At 46.9% G+C, this 19,475-nt stretch overlaps 2 protein-coding genes across 4 annotated transcripts in view; one reads left to right on the top strand and one right to left on the bottom strand.

The window, feature by feature from the left end:
- The window catches only part of OXSR1 (oxidative stress responsive kinase 1), a 446,840-nt gene that overhangs the window by 73,694 nt on the left and 353,671 nt on the right, over positions 1–19,475 (bottom strand). For all 3 annotated transcript variants that reach the window (XM_063921823.1, XM_063921824.1, XM_063921822.1), the window contains exons 3-5: positions 14,146–14,254; positions 7,369–7,510; positions 3,109–3,164 (exon numbers count right to left, since the gene is read on the bottom strand). In XM_063921823.1, coding sequence (XP_063777893.1) covers positions 3,109–3,164; positions 7,369–7,510; positions 14,146–14,254 — 307 coding nt within the window. The remainder of the gene's footprint in view (positions 1–3,108; positions 3,165–7,368; positions 7,511–14,145; positions 14,255–19,475) is intronic.
- The window catches only part of LOC134927409 (xin actin-binding repeat-containing protein 1-like), a 559,013-nt gene that overhangs the window by 422,108 nt on the left and 117,430 nt on the right, over positions 1–19,475 (top strand). The gene's annotated exons all lie outside the window — the stretch shown is intronic.

Raw genomic sequence — 19,475 nt, 5'->3', positions numbered from 1 at the left:
TTTCCGGAAGAGAAGCTGGTAAGGCTGATTTGAAAATCGGCGAGGGGGAACGTCTTGAAACTCTAGTTTGTACCCCTGGGACACTATTTGTACAGCCCATGGGTCCAGGTCCGAACGAACCCAGAACTGACTGAAGAGTTTGAGACGTGCCCCCACCGGTGTGGACTCCCACAGAGGAGTCCCAGCGTCATGCAGTGAATTTGGCAGAAGCCGGGGAGGACTTCTGTTCCTGGAACATGCCACGGCCAGAGATCTTTTACCCTTTAGCCTTCCTCTAGTAGCAAGGAAGGAAGAACCTCGGACTTTCCTGTATTTATTGGGCTGAAAGGACTACATCTGATAGTGGTGTGTTTTCTTTTGTTGTGCAGGAACATAAGGTAAAAATGATGACTTACCCGCGGTAGCTGTAGATACCAAATCAGCGAGGCCGTCACCAAACAAGACACCACCTCTATACAGTAGAGATTCCATATTTTTCTTAGAGTCAGCATCAGCATTCCATTGATGAATCCACAATGCTCTCCTAGCTGAGACCGCCATGGCATTGGCCTTTGATCCCAAAAGGCCAATATCCCTTGCAACTTCCTTTAGGTATGCTGCAGCGTCCCTGATATGACCTAGTGTCAAGAGAAAGATTTCTCTATCTAGGGTATCTATATCAGATGACAAGTTATCTGCCCATTTTTCGATTGCACGCAGATGCAATGGCTGGCCTGAGCAGCGTACCTGTGGCGACATAAATGGATTTCAATGTATTTTCCTGCCTACGATCCGCAGGATCCTTAAGGGCTGCCATGTCAAAGGACGGAAGAGCCACCTTTTTGGACAGTCGCGATAGAGCCTTGCCCACAATGGGGGGTGACTCCCACTTTTCCCTGTCCCCAGAGAGAAACGGGTACGCCACCGGAATCCTTTTGGGAATCTGAAACTTTTTGTCAGGACTTTCCCAAACCTTTTCAAATAGAGTGTTCAGTTCATGAGAGGGAGAAAACGTTACCTCAGGCTTCTTTCCCTTATACATACAGACCCTTTTGTCAGGAACAGTAGGGTCCTCCAAAATATGTAATCTGGTATCACTATAGTTGACACTGGAGTCAGAGTCCGTGTCGGTATCCATGTCTGCCAACTGGGCAAACAATCTTTTTTGTGACCTCCAAAGGGGTCTGGACTTGCAACAACACATCCTCCACAGATTTCTTCCATGCCTGGTTCTGAGACTCAGATTTATCCAATCTCTTATTAATAAGAGCCACATTAGCATTCAAAGCATTCAACACATTTACCCAATCAGGAGTCGGCGGTGCCGACAGGGTCACTCCCACAGTCGTTTGTGTCCCTAACACAGTCTCCTCCTGGGAAGAGCACTCTGCCTCAGACATGCCGACACACGTGTACCCAATACTCACAGACACACTGGGCATATAGGGGACAGACCCACAGTAAAGTCTGTCAGAGAGACACGGAGGAAGTTTGCCAGCTCACAACCCAGCGCTTCACCAACGGTTCTGAAACACCAAATAATGTCCCAGACCTGCAGCGCTTTTATAATAACTATATATTGCACCAAAATTATTGTGCCCCCCCCCCCATTTTGCACCCTGATACTTATGCAGCAGTGTGAGGAAGGAACAGCGTCTCTGCAGCCTGTGTAGAGAAAATGGCGCTGAGCTGTGTGAGCTGAGAGGACTAAGCTCCGCCCCCGCAATGGCGTGCTTCAGACCCACTTTTTTTAAACTAAATATTTATACTGGCGGGGGTTAGGACAGTGCCTCTGCACCTATGTCCCCTCTTACCAGTCTATTTAGAGGTTTATATGCTGCCCAGGGCGCCCCCCCCCGCGCCCTGTACCCTATAGTGCTGCTGTGTGTGGGAGCATGGCGCGCAGTGTGCGATCGCTGTGCGGTACCTCAGAATGCCGTCGCTGAAGTTTTCTTTGCTTCTTCTACTCACCTGTCTTCTGGCTCTGTAAGGGGGTGACGGCCGGCTCTGGGAGAGAGCATCTAGGCGTACCTAGCGATCAAACCCTTCAGGAGCTAATGGTGTCCTGTAGCCAGAAGCAGAGCCCTTGAACTCACTGGAAGTGGGTCATACTTCTCTCCCCTAAGTCCCATGAAACAGGGAGACTGTTGCCAGCAGTTCTCCCTGAAAATAAAAAACCTAACATAAGTATTTTCTGAGAAACTCAGTAGAGCTCCTCAGAGTGCATCCAGTCTGCCTGGGTACAATTCTAAACTGGAGTATGGAGGAGGGGCATAGAGGGAGGAGCCAGTTCACACCCTTTCAAAGTCTTAAAGTGCCCATGTCTCCTGCAGATCTCGTCTATACCCATGGTTCTTATGGTGACCCCAGCATCCTCTAGGACGTATGAGAAAACACTGTTTAACCAGGGAGAACCGGCCTTCCCCGGCATGACACTGCACTGAATTGAATAGCACTAGGAGCCAATACCCGGCACTATTCAATCAGCGCAGAATTGAATCAAGCCCATAGTTTGTACATAGGAGACGAGGTGTAATGAATTACTGAACTATCAAAAACTTCATTCATTCCTCCTCTATTGCTGTGCTTGCTAAATGGACAAAGCTACAGTATTATACAGTATGTTCAGTGTCACTAGGTACCATGTACTTTTAGTCTGTATCTTTATGGGTTTGTGAAGCCTCAAGAGATATTCACTGTGTTTGTCTCAAACAGGTATACTATCCACGAACACAAATTAGTCACTTTGTGTACAATGTTATGTCAAATACAGTATGTACCCGTCCTTTAATTGCTTCCAATACAAACGGTATCTGTAGGGATGGAATTCAGTTCCTCAGGATGGCGGGCAAATGCCCCGGATCAGTTGGGTGAAGGCACTTCGCAAACAGTATCTTCACAAATTTTTCTTTGAATACCACAGGGGTGTGCAAAAAAATTGGCGAAGATTGTCTATTATAACTGACGGCAACACTGAACTCCCCATAGTGCCTTAATCATGAGAAGATTCCAAATAAACTCATTAACTTGAATATACATCTAAAATCAGTTAACTAAACATAAAGTAGAATGCATGTGCTTATTGTATTTAAGGAGATAGAATTCTCCAAAATATAAAAAAAACTTTACCTGCTATTTGTACAGAGCCGTCTTCACCCAGTAGTATATTTCCAGCTTTTACATCTCTGCAGATAAAGATAATAAATAAAAATAGTGAAGAGAATTTTATTTTATCGAATAAAATAAATAACTTACCAATATCTCGTAAGGATGATTATAAATCACAACTGCTCATGTAAGTTCGCTAGTGATGTCACTACATGGGAGTACATACTGTAGACTATAATGACATCTATAGTTGTGCAGCCTGTAATATGGCTCTCTGTACTGAGTGTAGGCAACTTTAACGATAGGACAGTTCCATCCAGTCTCCATACTATAATGACACACAATGGACTGTGTTTCTTACATTGACAAACTATAAAACGTTTAAATAATGTATCCCACAGACATAGATGTAACTTCCGTTTTGAGTAAATAATTTGGGCTTATAAAACATTGACTCTCTGGGACAATAAACCAGCCGCAATGTGCTCTTCCAGAACAGAACATCACGGCCAGCAACAGCACTAGTATTCCTCACACCCCAAAGAGGTGCACAGGAACATTTGTAGTACTCACCCTATTGTAATGGTTGTGTCTAGGTTCCCTTCGTGATCAGGGCGAGGAAGTGACAGCATGAGAGGGCAGAAGAGAATTTCCGCCCTTACAGCACCTTAATGTTATATCCATTCCCCGTTTGTTTGAGGTTATTTTGTTTTTTCTATGCACCATTGTACCCTCGCGGGCTCACTTCGCTCGCCACGCTTTGGTGTTTCGCTGCGCTTCGCTCACCACAGGTTACTATTCCAAATAGTTGGTGACATGGACCCAGGGGCTTATGGGAAAGGTCCTCTTCACGAAGGGTAACTTGACGCTACCCTATGGTAATGAAGTATCGGTCCTTCTATGCCTCTCTAACAAAGCTTGTAAGTGAACAAAACATAAGTTCTTTAATACTCAGTCATACCTTTAATGACCCAGGTAAGGCTTATTGCTTCCATCCAGGGGAAAAATTATTTATTTATTAAAAATAAAAACACAACAAAAATAACCCTCACAATTAAAAGATTACAAGCTCCACACAATAGAACAATGTAATTGCTTCAGCTCTCATGTGGGGTGTATCTGAAGCAACATTCACACACCCACGGCTCTGTATAAACCCACAGTTCAGGTGTGTCAGACACAATACACATATATGAATGGAAGTGGAGAGGAAAGAAGATACTACACAGGTTAGGAATGATTCATACCTCAGATTTCTGGAGACTTATTATTAGTTACATGTCAGCGGTGATAGGACAGGACAGACCGATTAAAAGGTGTACACCAGGGGTGGGGAAACTTTTTACTACCAAGGGCCATTTGGATATTTATAAAATCCTTCGGGGGCCATACAAAAATTCTCAACTTAAAAAATTACCCTGCCCCCCAGTAGGTCTGCCCCTTAGAGGTACTGTGTGTGCGCGCGCCAAAAAAATGGGTGTGGCCAATTAAAATGGGACGTGATACACATATGCTCCCAATAGTGCAGTGCCAGATCCACAAATGCCCCCACAGTACCAGATCCACAACTGCCCCCACAGTGCCAGGTTTACAAATGCCCCCACAGTGCCAGGTATACAAATGCCCCCACAGTGCCAAATCCACAATTGCCCCCACAGTGCCAAATCCACAAATGCCCCCACAGTGCCAGGTATACAAATGCCCCCACAGTGCCAGGTATACAAATGCCCCCACAGTGCCCCCCCCCCCCCCCCACCCCACTGTGCTGCTTGCCGCTGCTGCTCCATCCGGCGGCGTGTCTCGGCTGGCAGGGGGTCAGGACAGGGCGGAAAGCGCGGCTATGTCGGGCAGCGGCGTGTAGGACTTCAAACCAGCTGCCGGTTCGTGAGCCAATCAGAGCTCGTGGACCGGCAGCGACGGCTCCTGATTGGCTGCCCCTCCGCGAGCTCCGATTGGCTCACGAACCGGTGGCTGGTTTGAAGTACTACACGCCACCGCCCGACATAGCCGCGCTCTCCTCCCTGCCCTGACAGCTGAGACACGCTGCCGCCAGACTGAGCAGCGGCGTCTCACTGACACAAGCGGGTGGGCCGGAGCAAGCGGCTTCGCGAGCCTTATACGGCCCATGGGCCGGAGGTTCCCCACCCCTGGTGTACACTGACAGGGAGACCCGGCCACGCTGCCCCCCTGACAAATATGACCATGTACAGAGTGACTATTTGCCACACTGGGCCATAGGAGGCACAGGGTCTGATTCTGAGATGGAAGTAAAGCAAAAAAGAGCAAGTAACTGTGCACCTGGACAGACCATGCTACAATGCATTCAGGGCATAGTTGCCTATCCTGCATTCTGCAGGAAACTCCCTGAAATAGCAGCAATCTCCCCGACTCCCTGATTGTAACTTATCCCCATTATGCAGCTGTTACATTCTTGGGGAAAAAGAGAAATCAGAGAAATATACATTTCAATTGGCTCATCAGTGCCATTTCCCTGCATTGGTTATAAGTCACAATGATCCCTATGGCTACATGCATTTTAAATACAGTACATGGAACCTCTTGTAAAACACAATACACAAACAAATCCTGAAAAATATCAGTATCTTTTCTCCAACACCTCAGAGATGTAGAAGTATATGTCAGCTCTGATAGGTGACGATTTCACAATCTCCCTGAAATGCCTTTACAAAAGTAGGCAAGTATGATTCTGGGCCATGGAGGCACAGGGCCTGACTCTGAGGTGGAAGTAAAGTAAAAGATGAGCAAGTAACTGTGCACCTGGACAGACATGCTACAACAATAGAGATGCAAATACAGATGGAGCCATGGCGTGCCTATGCGCACGTGCGCCTGGTCTTGTTGGCGAGCGTAAAGAGACGCTTCTATTCACTTTGAATGTGGCACATGCTCATCTACGACACACACGCGTCCCATTCGTTACTGGTAGAGAGCCTCGCTGGGGCGCACTGAGTCCCAGACGGAGCCACGATTAGTGTGGCTCCAGCTGTAGATTTATTTATTGTTTTGCATACAGGGTGAATACTGGCTGTTTATTGTTTTGCCTGTAGCCCACGAATGCTGGACAGCATTATTTTTACACTATAGTTTCTATTGCAGTTTGGACATGCCACCCTCAAATCAAAATCTCTGCACATTTGAAATCTGCCCACCTGCAGTGCAATATGGTGTTTTTTGCTTTACCCCTACATCAGAATCAGGCCCACAATGTGCATTGTGTGACAACAATGGCATACCAAATGAAATACCATTGTGGTCATCGCTCATCCAGATTGTGTCGACCATTTTTGTGTCAACCATTTTCCACGTCGACCTTTTCATGCGTCAACCTTGACATGTGTCGACCTAAGGCATGTCGACCTTTTGTCAGTGTTGACCTAATGCCTGTCGACCATATGGGGTCTATCTAGACACCATAGATCTTCTATACCACACCCAGCCTGGACAATCCAATAAATTCCACTTATTTATGTTCTCTTTTATTTATTTTCCTTATTAAGGTATTGAGCAAAAAAATCCCACAAAGATCAATAAAGAGAATTGTACAGAGTTTGTAAAATAGCTCACTAGATGATCAGTGATGCAATAACTTGCAGTATGTAATAATAGTGTATTTTGGATCAAAAATCATAATGGACTCACAGAGACTGGGTACTGAGCATGTAACTACGTCACTATTACTAGACCTGGGTACACAAGATGACCCTCCCAGAAGCAGTATTCCTCCGGAGGAGTGGCCAGGAAAGCAACAGCTTGGATGCGAAAAGAACTATATCACTTTAACCTTAGTGAGGTCAAACTGTATTGAACTGGGGGTAACCAGAGAGATCTCTCAGTTCTAACCAAGACGGACAACAGTTCTGAATTTCAACCTTAGTAGACTGGTGGAGGAAGTCAATAAAGCTACTTCCACCCATTCCTTAGTGGGTGATAGAGAAAGGCTGCATCCATTTGGAGCCAGAGCTGGAATGCTGCCTCCTAGCTACAGCTCTCACAGCCAGCTGTTCCACTCATTCCAGATGCCACCATCCTAACTGCTTGTACTGCTAGGAAGGGTAGTGGCTGCTGTTCTCTTCTCCCCTGAGGTCAGTGCATGTCAGTGTGTGGCCGCCTTTGTGGTAACATGAGACTGGAGAGTCCAATACAGTGTGCATCATACAGCAGAGGGGCGAAGGATCCAAAGATGTCACAATTTTGCAGTCAAACAAGACCAAGCTTTATTTAGCCAACATTCCTGCGTACACACAAAACAATGGTACCTACCTATGGATCTGCCCGTTTTTATGCAGGTATTCAAGTCCTTCCAGAACTTCTTTCAGCATGGTGGCAATGCTTGGCTCATCCAATACCCCATTCTTATGCTCTCCTTTTGCTACTATATGTTTGATGATATCCAAGACGGAGCCTACAAAGTCAGAAGAAGTCAGTTGGTGTACACAGATTATCATATACCTACCACAATTTACTGCACATATTTTAATAAAAAGAAGTAATTGAAAACTTTATATAGTGTTTGTATGGTACGCAAGCTCATCCACCTCCAAATGTTTGTGTTTCAGGCGCTGTGACTCTGCCGTATACTCAGCTGTAGACAATGAAATAGGCAGCGCAAAAGTGCCAGCTTGTCAACAAGCCTCCTGACACCTTAAGCACTGCCTGTGGCCAAGAAAGTGGCTATGGACCAAAAGCTAGCCTTGACTTGTTGGTCACAAAAAAAAAAAAAAAATAAGAATTTACTTACCGATAATTCTATTTCTCGGAGTCCGTAGTGGATGCTGGGGTTCCTGAAAGGACCATGGGGAATAGCGGCTCCGCAGGAGACAGGGCACAAAAAGTAAAGCTTTAGGATCAGGTGGTGTGCACTGGCTCCTCCCCCTATGACCCTCCTCCAAGCCAGTTAGATACTGTGCCCGGACGAGCGTACATAATAAGGAAGGATTTTGAATCCCGGGTAAGACTCATACCAGCCACACCAATCACACTGTACAACCTGTGATCTGAACCCAGTTAACAGTATGATAACAGCGGAGCCTCTGAAAAGATGGCTCACAACAATAATAACCCGATTTTTGTAACTATGTACAAGTATTGCAGATAATCCGCACTTGGGATGGGCGCCCAGCATCCACTACGGACTCCGAGAAATAGAATTATCGGTAAGTAAATTCTTATTTTCTCTATCGTCCTAGTGGATGCTGGGGTTCCTGAAAGGACCATGGGGATAATACCAAAGCTCCCAAACGGGCGGGAGAGTGCGGATGACTCTGCAGCACCGAATGAGAGAACTCCAGGTCCTCCTTAGCCAGGGTATCAAATTTGTAGGATTTTACAAACGTGTTTGCCCCTGACTAAATAACTGCTCGGCAAAGTTGTAAAAGCCGAGACCCCTCGGGCAGCCGCCCAAGATGAGCCCACCTTCCTTGTGGAATGGGCATTTACATATTTTGGCTGTGGCAGGCCTGCCACAGAATGTGCAAGCTGAATTGTATTACACATCCAACTAGCAATAGTCTGCTTAGAAGCAAAAGCACCCAGTTTGTTGGGTGCATACAGGATAACAGCAAGTCAGTTTTCCTGACTCCAGCCGTCCTGGAACATATTTTCAGGGCCCTGACAACATCTAGCAACTTGGAGTCCTCCAAGTCCCTAATAGGTGCAAGGCACCACAATAAGCTGGTTCAGGTGAAACACTGACACCACCTTAGGGAGAGAACTGGGGACGAGTCCGCAGCTCTGCCCTGTCCGAATGGACAAACAGATATGGGCTTTTTTGAGAAAAAACCACCAATTTGACACTCGCCTGGTCCAGGCCAGGGCCAAGATCATGGTCACTTTTCATGTGAGATGCTTCAAATCCACAGATTTGACTGGTTTTAAACCAATGTGATTTGAGGAATCCCAGAACTACGTTGAGATCCCACAGTGCCACTGGAGGCACAAAAGGGGGTTGTATATGCAATACTCCCTTGACAAAATTCTGGACTTCAGGAACTGAAGCCAATTCTTTCTGGAAGAAAATCGACAGGGCCGAAATTTGAACCTTAATGGACCCCAATTTGAGGCCCATAGACACTCCTGTTTTCAGGAAATGCAGGAAACGACCGAGTTGAAATTTCTTTGTGGGGCCTTCCTGGCCTCACACCACGCAACATATTTTCGCCACATGTGGTGATAATGTTGTGCGGTCACCTCCTTTCTGGCTTTGACCAGGGTAGGAATGACCTCTTGCGGAATGCCTTTTTCCCTTAGGATCCGGCGTTCCACCGCCATGCCGACAAACGCAGCTGCGGTAAGTCTTGGAACAGACATGGTACTTGCTGAAGCAAGTCCCTTCTTAGCGGCAGAGGCCATAAAACCTCTGTAAGCATCTCTTGAAGTTCCGGGTACCAAGTCCTTCTTGGCCAATCCGGAGCCATGAGTATAGTTCTTACTCCTCTACGTCTTATAATTCTCAGCACCTTAGGTATGAGAAGCAGAGGAGGGAACACATACACCGACTGGTACACCCACGGTGTTACCAGAACGTCCACAGCTATTGCCTGAGGGTCTCTTGACCTGGCGCAATACCTGTCCCGTTTTTTGTTCAGACGGGACGCCATCATGTCCACCTTTGGTATTTCCCAACGGTTTACAATCATGTGGAAAAAACTTCCCGATGAAGTTTCCACTCTCCCGGGTGGAGGTCGTGCCTGCTGAGGAAGTCTGCTTCCCAGTTTCCATTCCCGGGATGAAACACTGCTGACAGTGCTATCACATGATTTTCCGCCCTAGGAAGCCACCATTTTTACCAGGACCCTTGTGCAATGATGCACTGTTTTTAGGAGGTTCCGGACTAGCTCGGATAACTCCCTGGCTTTCTCTTCCGGGAGAAACACCTTTTTCTGGACTGTGTCCAGAATCATCCCTAGGCACAGCAGACGTGTCGTCGGGATCAGCTGCGATTTTGGAATATTTAGAATCCACCCGTGCTGTTGTAGCAGTATCCGAGATAGTGCTACTCCGACCTCCAACTGTTCCCTGGACTATGCCCTTATCAGGAGATCGTCCAAGTAAGGGATAATTAAGACGCCTTTTCTTCGAAGAAGAATCATCATTTCGGCCATTACCTTGGTAAAGACCCGGGGTGCCGTGGACAATCCAAACGGCAGCGTCTAAAACTGATAGTGACAGTTCTGCACCACGAACCTGAGGTACCCTTAGTGAGAAGGGCAAATTTGGGACATAGAGGTAAGCATCCCTGATGTCCCCGGACACTATATAGTCCCCTTCTTCCTGGTTCGTTATCACTGCTCTGAGTGACTCCATCTTGATTTGAACCTTTGTAAGTGTTCAAAAAGTTTTTTAGAATAAGTCTCACCTAGCCTTCTGGCTTCAGTACCACAATATAGTGTGGAATAATACCCCTTTTCCTTGTAGTAGGAGGGGTAATTTAATTATCACCTGCTGGGAATACAGCTTGTGAATTTTTTCCCATACTGCCTCCTTGTCGGAGGGAGACCTTGGTAAAGCAGACTTCAGGAGCCTGCGAAGAGGAAACGTCTCTACATTCCAATCTGTACCCCTGGGATACTACTTGTAGGATCCAGGGGTCCTGTACGGTCTCAGCGCCATGCTGAGAACTTGTCAGAAGCGGTGGAGCGCTTCTGTTCCTGGGAATGGGCTGCCTGCTGCAGACTTCTTCCCTTTCCTCTATCCCTGGGCAGATATGATCTTATAGGGACGAAAAGACTGAGGTTGAAAAGACGGTGTCTTTTTCTGCAGAGATGTGACTTAGGGTAAAAACGGTGGATTTTCCAGCAGTTGCCGTGGCCACCAGGTCCGATGGACCGACCCCAAAAAACTCCTCTTCCTTTATACGGCAATACACCTTTTTGCCGTTTGGAATTTGCATCACCTGACCACTGTCGTGTCCATAACATCTTCTGGCAGATATGGACATCGCATTTACTCTTGATGCCAGAGTGCAAATATCCCTCTGTGCATCTCGCATATATAGAAATGCATCCTTTAAATGCTCTATAGTCAATAAAATACTGTCCCTGTCAAGGGTATCAATATTTTTAGTCAGGGAATCCGACCAAGCCACCCCAGCTCTGCACATCCAGGCTGAGGCGATCGCTGGTCGCAGTATAACACCAGTATGTGTGTATATACTTTTTATGATATTTTCCAGCCTCCTGTCAGCTGGTCCTTGAGGACGGCCCTATCTATAGACGGTACCGCCACTTGTTTTGATAAGCGTGTGAGCGCCTTATCCACCCTAAGGGGTGTTTCCCAACGCGCCCTAACTTCTGGCGGGAAAGGGTATACCGCCCATAATTTTCTATCGGGGGGAACCCACGCATCATCACACACTTTATTTAATTTATCTGATTCAGGAAAAACTACTGTAGTTTTTTCACATCCCACATAATACCCTCTTTTGTGGTACTTGTAGTATCAGAAATATGTAACACCTCCTTCATTGCCTTTAACGTGTGGCCCTAATAAGGAATACGTTTGTTTATTCACCGTCGACACTGGATTCAGTGTCCCTGTCTGTGTCTGTGTCGACCGACTAAAGTAAACGGGCGTTTTAAAACCCCTGACGGTGTTTTTGAGACGTCTGGACCGGTACTAATTGTTTGTCGGCCGTCTCATGTCGTCAACCGACCTTGCAGCGTGTTGACATTATCACGTAATTCCCTAAATAAGCCATCCAGTCCGGTGTCGACTCCCTAGAGAGTGACATCACCATTACAGGCAATTGCTCCGCCTCCTCACCAACATCGTCCTCATACATGTCGACACACACGTACCGACACACAGCACACACACAGGGAATGCTCTGATAGAGGACAGGACCCACTAGCCCTTTGGAGAGACAGAGGGAGAGTTTGCCAGCACACACCAAAAACGCTATAATTATATAGGGACAACCTTATATAAGTGTTTTCCCTTATAGCATCTGTTTTATATATTTCTAACGCCAAATTAGTGCCCCCCTCTCTGTTTTAACCCTGTTTCTGTAGTGCAGTGCAGGGGAGAGCCTGGGAGCCTTCCCTCCAGCCTTTCTGTGAGGGAAAATGGCGCTGTGTGCTGAGGAGATAGGCCCCGCCCCTTTTTCGGCGGCCTCGTCTCCCGCTTTTAACGGATTCTGGCAGGGGTTAAATATCTCCATATAGCCTCCGGAGGCTATATGTGAGGTATTTTTAGCCAAAATAGGTTTTCATTTGCCTCCCAGGGCGCCCCCCTCCCAGCGCCCTGCACCCTCAGTGACTGCCGTGTGAAGTGTGCTGAGAGGAAAATGGCGCACAGCTGCAGTGCTGTGCGCTACCTTTAGAAGACTGAGGAGTCTTCTGCCGCCGATTCTGGACCTCTTCTTACTTCAGCATCTGCAAGGGGGCCGGCGGCAAGGCTCCGGTGACCATCCAGGCTGTACCTGTGATCGTCCCTCTGGAGCTAATGTCCAGTAGCCAAGAAGCCAATCCATCCTGCACGCAGGTGAGTTCACTTCTTCTCCCCTAAGTCCCTCGTTGCAGTGATCCTGTTGCCAGCAGGACTCACTGTAAAATAAAAAACCTAAGCTAAACTTTTCTAAGCAGCTCTTTAGGAGAGCCACCTAGATTGCACCCTTCTCGGCCGGGCACAAAAATCTAACTGGCTTGGAGGAGGGTCATAGGGGGAGGAGCCAGTGCACACCACCTGATCCTAAAGCTTTACTTTTTGTGCCCTGTCTCCTGCGGAGCCGCTATTCCCCATGGTCCTTTCAGGAACCCCAGCATCCACTAGGACGATAGAGAAAATTGTAATAATAATAATAATAATAATAAAATAACTCCAATCAATATATGCATTTTATTTAAAATTGCTCAACACCCCAACATGCAACACCCCAGTTACCCACTTCTCCCACAGCCCCACTCTGTTTCTCACAAAAGGAACTCGTTACAGATGCCCCTAATGGCCACAGCCAGTGAGCTTTGTTCCCCACTATCTGAAGCTTTAATAGGCTCCCACTATAACCTATTATTGTGGGACACTTTCCAAGAATGAAATGTAACCTGAGTAATCTATAAAACCTAACGTTCTGCAGTGACGGACGCTGCACATGTGTTCTCCCCCCCCATATAAACAGGAAGCCCTTCCCCAAGTTAGCTATTGGGACTGGTGATAGGTGTGATATAAGCATGAGGCCAATACTCTGGCTAACAATTCTATCCTTTCTGGAACAGGTCTCAGATGACCGACTGTCAGAATCCCATGCTCCATGTAGTTTAATTTTCACTTCACGTATGTTCTTTATTAAACCAAACTTCCAGTTAAGTCTTTCACCTTTGCCTTTTAAAATGTAAGCTCTAACAGGTTTTTTTCACTCCCTATTTTATTTAGTGTTGGGGTTTTTTTAGCACATTTTGGATTAATTTAATTTACCCAGTTAGCTATGAGAATAACTGGTGTACCCACACTAAACAGCCCTTGAAGTCGTGCCATGCCGTGATGGAGCTCGGTACGATAACGCAGAGTCTTTATTGCGTATTTATTATGAAGATGTGTCTTAGACGCAAAGTAATGTAATAGGTCGCACAAGCAGCTTCTGCCGATTAAAATGATATGTGGCATGCCTATATTGTGTGTAATCTGCATCCGAAATTCCATGTTACAGTGTTTTCCAGGAAAAAACTGTAGCATAGCATTTTGTATGCAAATACAGTCAGTCAAACACAGAATATAGGCATGCTGCATATCATTTTAACCAGCCAAAGCTGCTCGTGCATCCTATTACATTGATTAAAAATAAAAAACCACACACAAAAAAAATACCCTGCGCTACCAAGTCACACGGCACTCACGCATTATGTGTAACGCGACTTGTTGCACACAGAGCAAAGATGTAGGAGGACATATATGTACTAAGATGCGCATTTGAGCAACAAAGATGATATAACCCTTGCTACGGTCCTCTCAAGCTGCATGGCGTATTGAGGCTAGACATATAATGACACATCTCTAGATGGCTATATGGGATATCCAAGCTATTAAGAGCACATTACTACTCACCTCCGCTCATCAACTTCATTACTAGCCAGAGCTCGTCCTTAACCACAAAGGAGGTATAGTAAGACACAATGTTGGGATGATGACACTGACTCATCGCCTGGATTTCTTTCTAAGAAGAGAAAAAGCAAAGAAAAACTAAAAGGTAAATATAACCTAAAGGCCAGGAAATACATTTAATGAACATCACATTTGAGAGAGACTTTAATAACCTAGCATTAAAATACACAAAGTTCTGAATTAAAAGATCAGCTATGCCGTACCTCACAAAGCAAGAGAGAAAAATAACCCTTCACTTTTAAATAGACCCAGACAGCAGTAGTAAATGAGATTGCAAGTATTGATCGGCAGAGCTACTGCAGAAGAACAGTGATCTGTTTTCCAATACTGCTAATATAGAAGTGTTGTCAAAATGACAGTGTGGCATCATAAAACTATGGAGAACATATCACAGCTGCTACAAGTTATTATACTCGGAACGTACATAAAGTTAATTGATAAGTGTCTCTGTTGTAGACAGTCGCTGTTGTGCACATAATAGGTAGACAATGGGAACTGATCAGTAGGAATATCAGCCAATTGGAGAATATTTTAAATATACGAGGACAACTCAACACAATACAATACCATATTTTGCTGTAGCATATACTCCTGTGGTTTGGCTTAGAAAACCATAAAGTCCAACCCCTTTAATACAATACGTAATGCAGAACAGTCCACACACAGAGCAGAATCACTTAACCAGAGGTCACGGTGATTTTCACCTATACACTAGGCTAAAAATACCCACAAATAGTATTCATAGGACATGAAAAGGCAAGTCAAACAGATGTGGACCAATGCATCCACAATGTTATGGACGACAGTCATTAGGTCGACAGGTAAAAAAGATTGACAGATGAAAGATCGACAGTGCTTAAGGTCAACAGGGTTAAAAGGTTGACATGTCAATGTTTTCTGGGCCAAATCTTCTATATTTTCATGTTATGTGACCACCATCAGTACAAACATGTAATCTCGCGGGCCACACTTTGGGCAAGGCCACATGTTACCAGTCCCAATAAATGTCCACGTGGATAGTAAATAAAGCAGATGTTGAAAAAAACATGTGAAAATCCCCAAAAATAGGATTTTAATACCTACCGGTAAATCCTTTTCTCCTAGTCCGTAGAGGATGCTGGGGACTCCAAAAGGACCATAGGGTATAGACGGGATCCGCAGGAGACATGGGCACACTAAAAAGACTTTGACTGGGTGTGAACTGGCTCCTCCCTCTATGCCCCTCCCCAAGACCTCAGTTATAGGAACTGTGCCCAGGAGAGACGGACATTTCGAGGAAAGGATTTTTGTTAAACTAAGGGCGAGAAACATACCAGCCCACACCACAAACATCACCGTACAACTGGATTAGCAGGAAACCAGATAACAGTATGAACTAACAACAGCAACAAGTTGAATATAACTGATACACAAACCTCGTGTAACCGAAAATAACCAGTATCAATACAACTGCAAGGAACAGTCCGCACTGGGATGGGCGCCCAGCATCCTCTACGGACTAGGAGAAAAGGATTTACCGGTAGGTATTAAAATCCTATTTTCTCTTACGTCCTAGAGGATGCTGGGGACTCCAAAAGGACCATGGGGTCTATACCAAAGCTCCAGACCGGACAGGAGAGTGCGGACGACTCTGCAGCACCGATTGCGCAAACATGAGGCCCTCATCAGCCAGGGTATCAAACTTGTAGAACTTAGCAAAAGTGTTTGAACCCGACCATGTAGCTGCTCGGCAAAGTTGAAGTGCCGAGACCCCTCGGGCAGCCGCCCAAGATGAGCCCACCTTCCTGGTAGAATGGGCCATTACTGATTTCGGCAACGGTAGCCCAGCCGAATAATGAGCGTGCTGAATCGTATTACAAATCAAGCGTGCAATAGTCTGCCTAGAAGCAGGATTTCCAATCTTGTTGGAAGCATACAGGACAAACAGAGCCTCTGTTTTCCTAGTAAGAGCCGTTCTGGCGACATAAATTTTCAAAGCTCTTACAACATCAAGAGATTTTGGGACTGCCACAGCATCCGTAGCCACAGGTACCACAATAGGTTGATTTATGTGAAACGAAGAAACCACCTTCGGCAGAAATTGTTGACGAGTCCTCAATTCCGCTCTATCCACATGAAAAATCAAATATGGGCTCTTGTGAGACTAAGCCGCCAACTCGGACACTCGTCTGGCAGACGCCAAAGCCAAAAGCATGACCACTTTCCAAGTGAGAAACTTTAACTCAACTTACGCAAAGGTTCAAACCAGTGAGACATAAGAAACTGCAACACCACTTCAAGATCCCACGGCGCCACGGGTGGCACACATGGAGGATGGATATGCAGCACTTCCTTCACGAAAGTCTGAACCTCAGGAAGGACGGCCAATTCTTTTTGAAAGAAAACAGATAAAGCCGAAATCTGCACTTTGATGGAACCCAATTTCAGGCCTGCATCCACGCCTGCCAGCAAAAAATGGAGGAAACGACCCAAGTGAAACTCCTCCGCAGGAGCTGCTTTGGTTTCACACCACGACACATACTTTCTCCAAATACGGTGATAATGTTTCGCCGTGACCTCCTTCCTAGCCTTAAGGAGAGTGGGGATAACCTCCCCGGGAATACCCTTCCCAGCTAGGATTTGGCGTTCAACTTCCACGCCGTCAAACGTAGCCGCGGTAAGTCCAGAAACACGCAGGGCCCCTGCAGTAACAGGTACTCTCTTAGAGGAAGCGGCCAGGGATCTTCCACTAGTAATTCCTGAAGATCCGGATACCGGGCCCTCCGTGGCCAATCTGGAGCGACGAGTATAGCCTGAACCCTTGTTCGTCTTATGATCCTCAACACCTTTGGAATGAGAGGAAGCGGAGGGAACACATACACCGACTAAAACACCCACGGAGTTACCAGGGCGTCCACCGCACAGGCTTGGGGGTCCCTCAACCTGGAACATTACTTCGGAAGCTTCTTGTTGAGGTGCGACGCCATCATGTCTATCAGAGGAATTCCCAAACGCCTTGTCACTTCTGCAAATACCTCTCCTGGATGGAGATCGTGTCTCCTGAGGAAGTCTGCTTCCCAGTTGTCCACGCCCGGGAGGAAGACCACTGACAGAGCACTCACGTGCTGTTCCGCCCAGCGGAGAATTCTTGTGGCTTCCGCCATTGCAGCCCTGCTCCTTGTTCCGCCTTGGCGGTTTACATACGCCACCGCTGTTATGTTGTCCGACTGGATCAGGACAGGGAGACCCTGAAGAAGGTTCTTCGCTTGCAGGAGGCCGTTGTAATGGCTCTTAACTCGAGAACATTTATGTGGAGACAAGATTCCTGGCTTGACCATTTTCCCTGGAAACTTCTTCCTTGCGTGACTGCGCCCCAGCCTCGGAGACTTGCATCTGTGGTCAGCAGGACCCAGTCCTGGATTCCGAATCGGCGTCCCTCTAGAAGGTGAGAGCCTTGCAGCCACCACAGGAGAGAAATCCTGGCCCTGGAAGATAGACTTATTTTCCGGTGCATGTGCAGGTGAGACCCGGACCATTTGTTCAGCTGATCCCACTGAAAAACCCGGGCATGAAACCTGCCAAACGGAATGGCTTCGTAAACAGCAACAATCTTCCCTAGCACTCGAGTGCATTGATGAATCGACACTCTTGTCGGTCTCAGAAGCTCCTTGACCATGGTCTGTATTTCAAGAGCTTTGTCCTCCGGAAGAAACACTCTCTGTAGCTCCGTGTCTAGGATCATGCCCAGGAAGGGCAGCCGCGTTGTCGGGATCAGCTGAGACTTTGGCAAATTTAGAATCCAACCGTGATGTCGCAGAACCGACAGGGAGAGTTCCACATTTCTTAGCAATTGTTCTTTTGATCTCGCCTTTATCAAGAGATCGTCCAAGTACGGGATAATTGTGACCCCTTGCTTGCGTAGGAGTACCATCATTTCTGCCATGGTGAAAACCCTCGGGGCCGTGGAAAGCCCAAACGGCAACGTCTGAAATTGGAAAGGACAATCCTGTACCGCAAATCTCAGGAAGGCCTGATGAGGAGGATATATCGGGACGTGTAAGTAGGCATCCTTTATGTCGACTGACGCCATAAAATCCCCCCCTTCTAAGCTGGAGATCACAGCTCGAAGAGATTCCATCTTGAACTTGAAAGTTTTCAAGTATGGATTGAGGAATTTTAGGTTCAGAATCGGTCTGACCGAGCTGTTCGGCTTCGTCACCACAAAGAGGCTCGAATAGAACCCTTCCCCCCGCTGGGACGGGGGAACCGGCACAACGACCCACTGTTGACACAGCTTTTGTATCGCAGCATTTACTATTACTCTTTCTGGAAGAGAAACTGGACGGGCCGACTTGAAAAAGCGGTGGGGGGGCATCTCCTGAAACTCCAGTTTGTACCCTTGGGACACTATGTCTAAAACCCAAGGATCCAAGGCGGATTGAAACCAGACCTGACTGAAGAATCGGAGACGGCCCCCCACCGGCACGGACTCCCGCAAGGGAGCCCCAGCGTCATGTGGTGGACTTGGTAGAGGCGGGGGAGGACTTTTGGTCCTGGGCGCCCGACACTGCAGGCGACCTCTTTCCCCTTCCTCTACCTTTTGAAGCGAGGAAGGACGAGCCCTTTCCTCTTTTGTATTTATTAGGCCGAAAGGACTGCATCTGCTGATGGGGCACCTTTTTCTGTTGTGTGGGAACATAAGGAAGAAAAAATGACTTACCCGCAGTAGCGGTAGACACCAGGTCAGCAAGGCCGTCACCAAACAAGACACTACCTTTAAAGGGGAGAGCTTCCCTATTTTTCTTGGAGTCGGCATCAGCATTCCATTGATGAATCCACAGCGCCCTCCTGGCCGAGACCGCCATGGCATTGGCTCTTGATCCCAAGAGGCCAACATCCCTCGCCGCATCCTTTAGGTAATCTGCAGCATCCTTGATATAACCAAGAGTCAAAAGAATGTTATCCTTATCAAGGGTATCCATATCAGAAGCCAAATTATCAGCCCACTTAGCAATAGCACTACTCACCCATACCGATGCCACAGCAGATCTGAGCAATGCACCAGTATTAACGAAAATGGCCTTCAATGTCGTCTCCAGCTTGCGATCCGCCGGATCCTTGAGAGCAGCCGTGTCAGGGGACGGAAGCGCCACCTTCTTGGACAATCGGGACAGAGCCTTGTCGACATTGGGAGACGACTCCCATTTCTCCCTGTCATCAGAGTGGAAAGGATATGCCATAAAAATTCTCTTGGGAATCTGCCACCTTTTGTCTGGCGACTCCCAAGCCTTTTC

This window comes from Pseudophryne corroboree, chromosome 5, assembly GCF_028390025.1.
Source record: "Pseudophryne corroboree isolate aPseCor3 chromosome 5, aPseCor3.hap2, whole genome shotgun sequence".
Lineage (NCBI taxonomy): Eukaryota > Metazoa > Chordata > Amphibia > Anura > Myobatrachidae > Pseudophryne > Pseudophryne corroboree.
The sequence above is the reverse complement of the archived record's forward strand: the minus strand, read 5'-3'. Positions and strand labels throughout refer to the sequence as shown.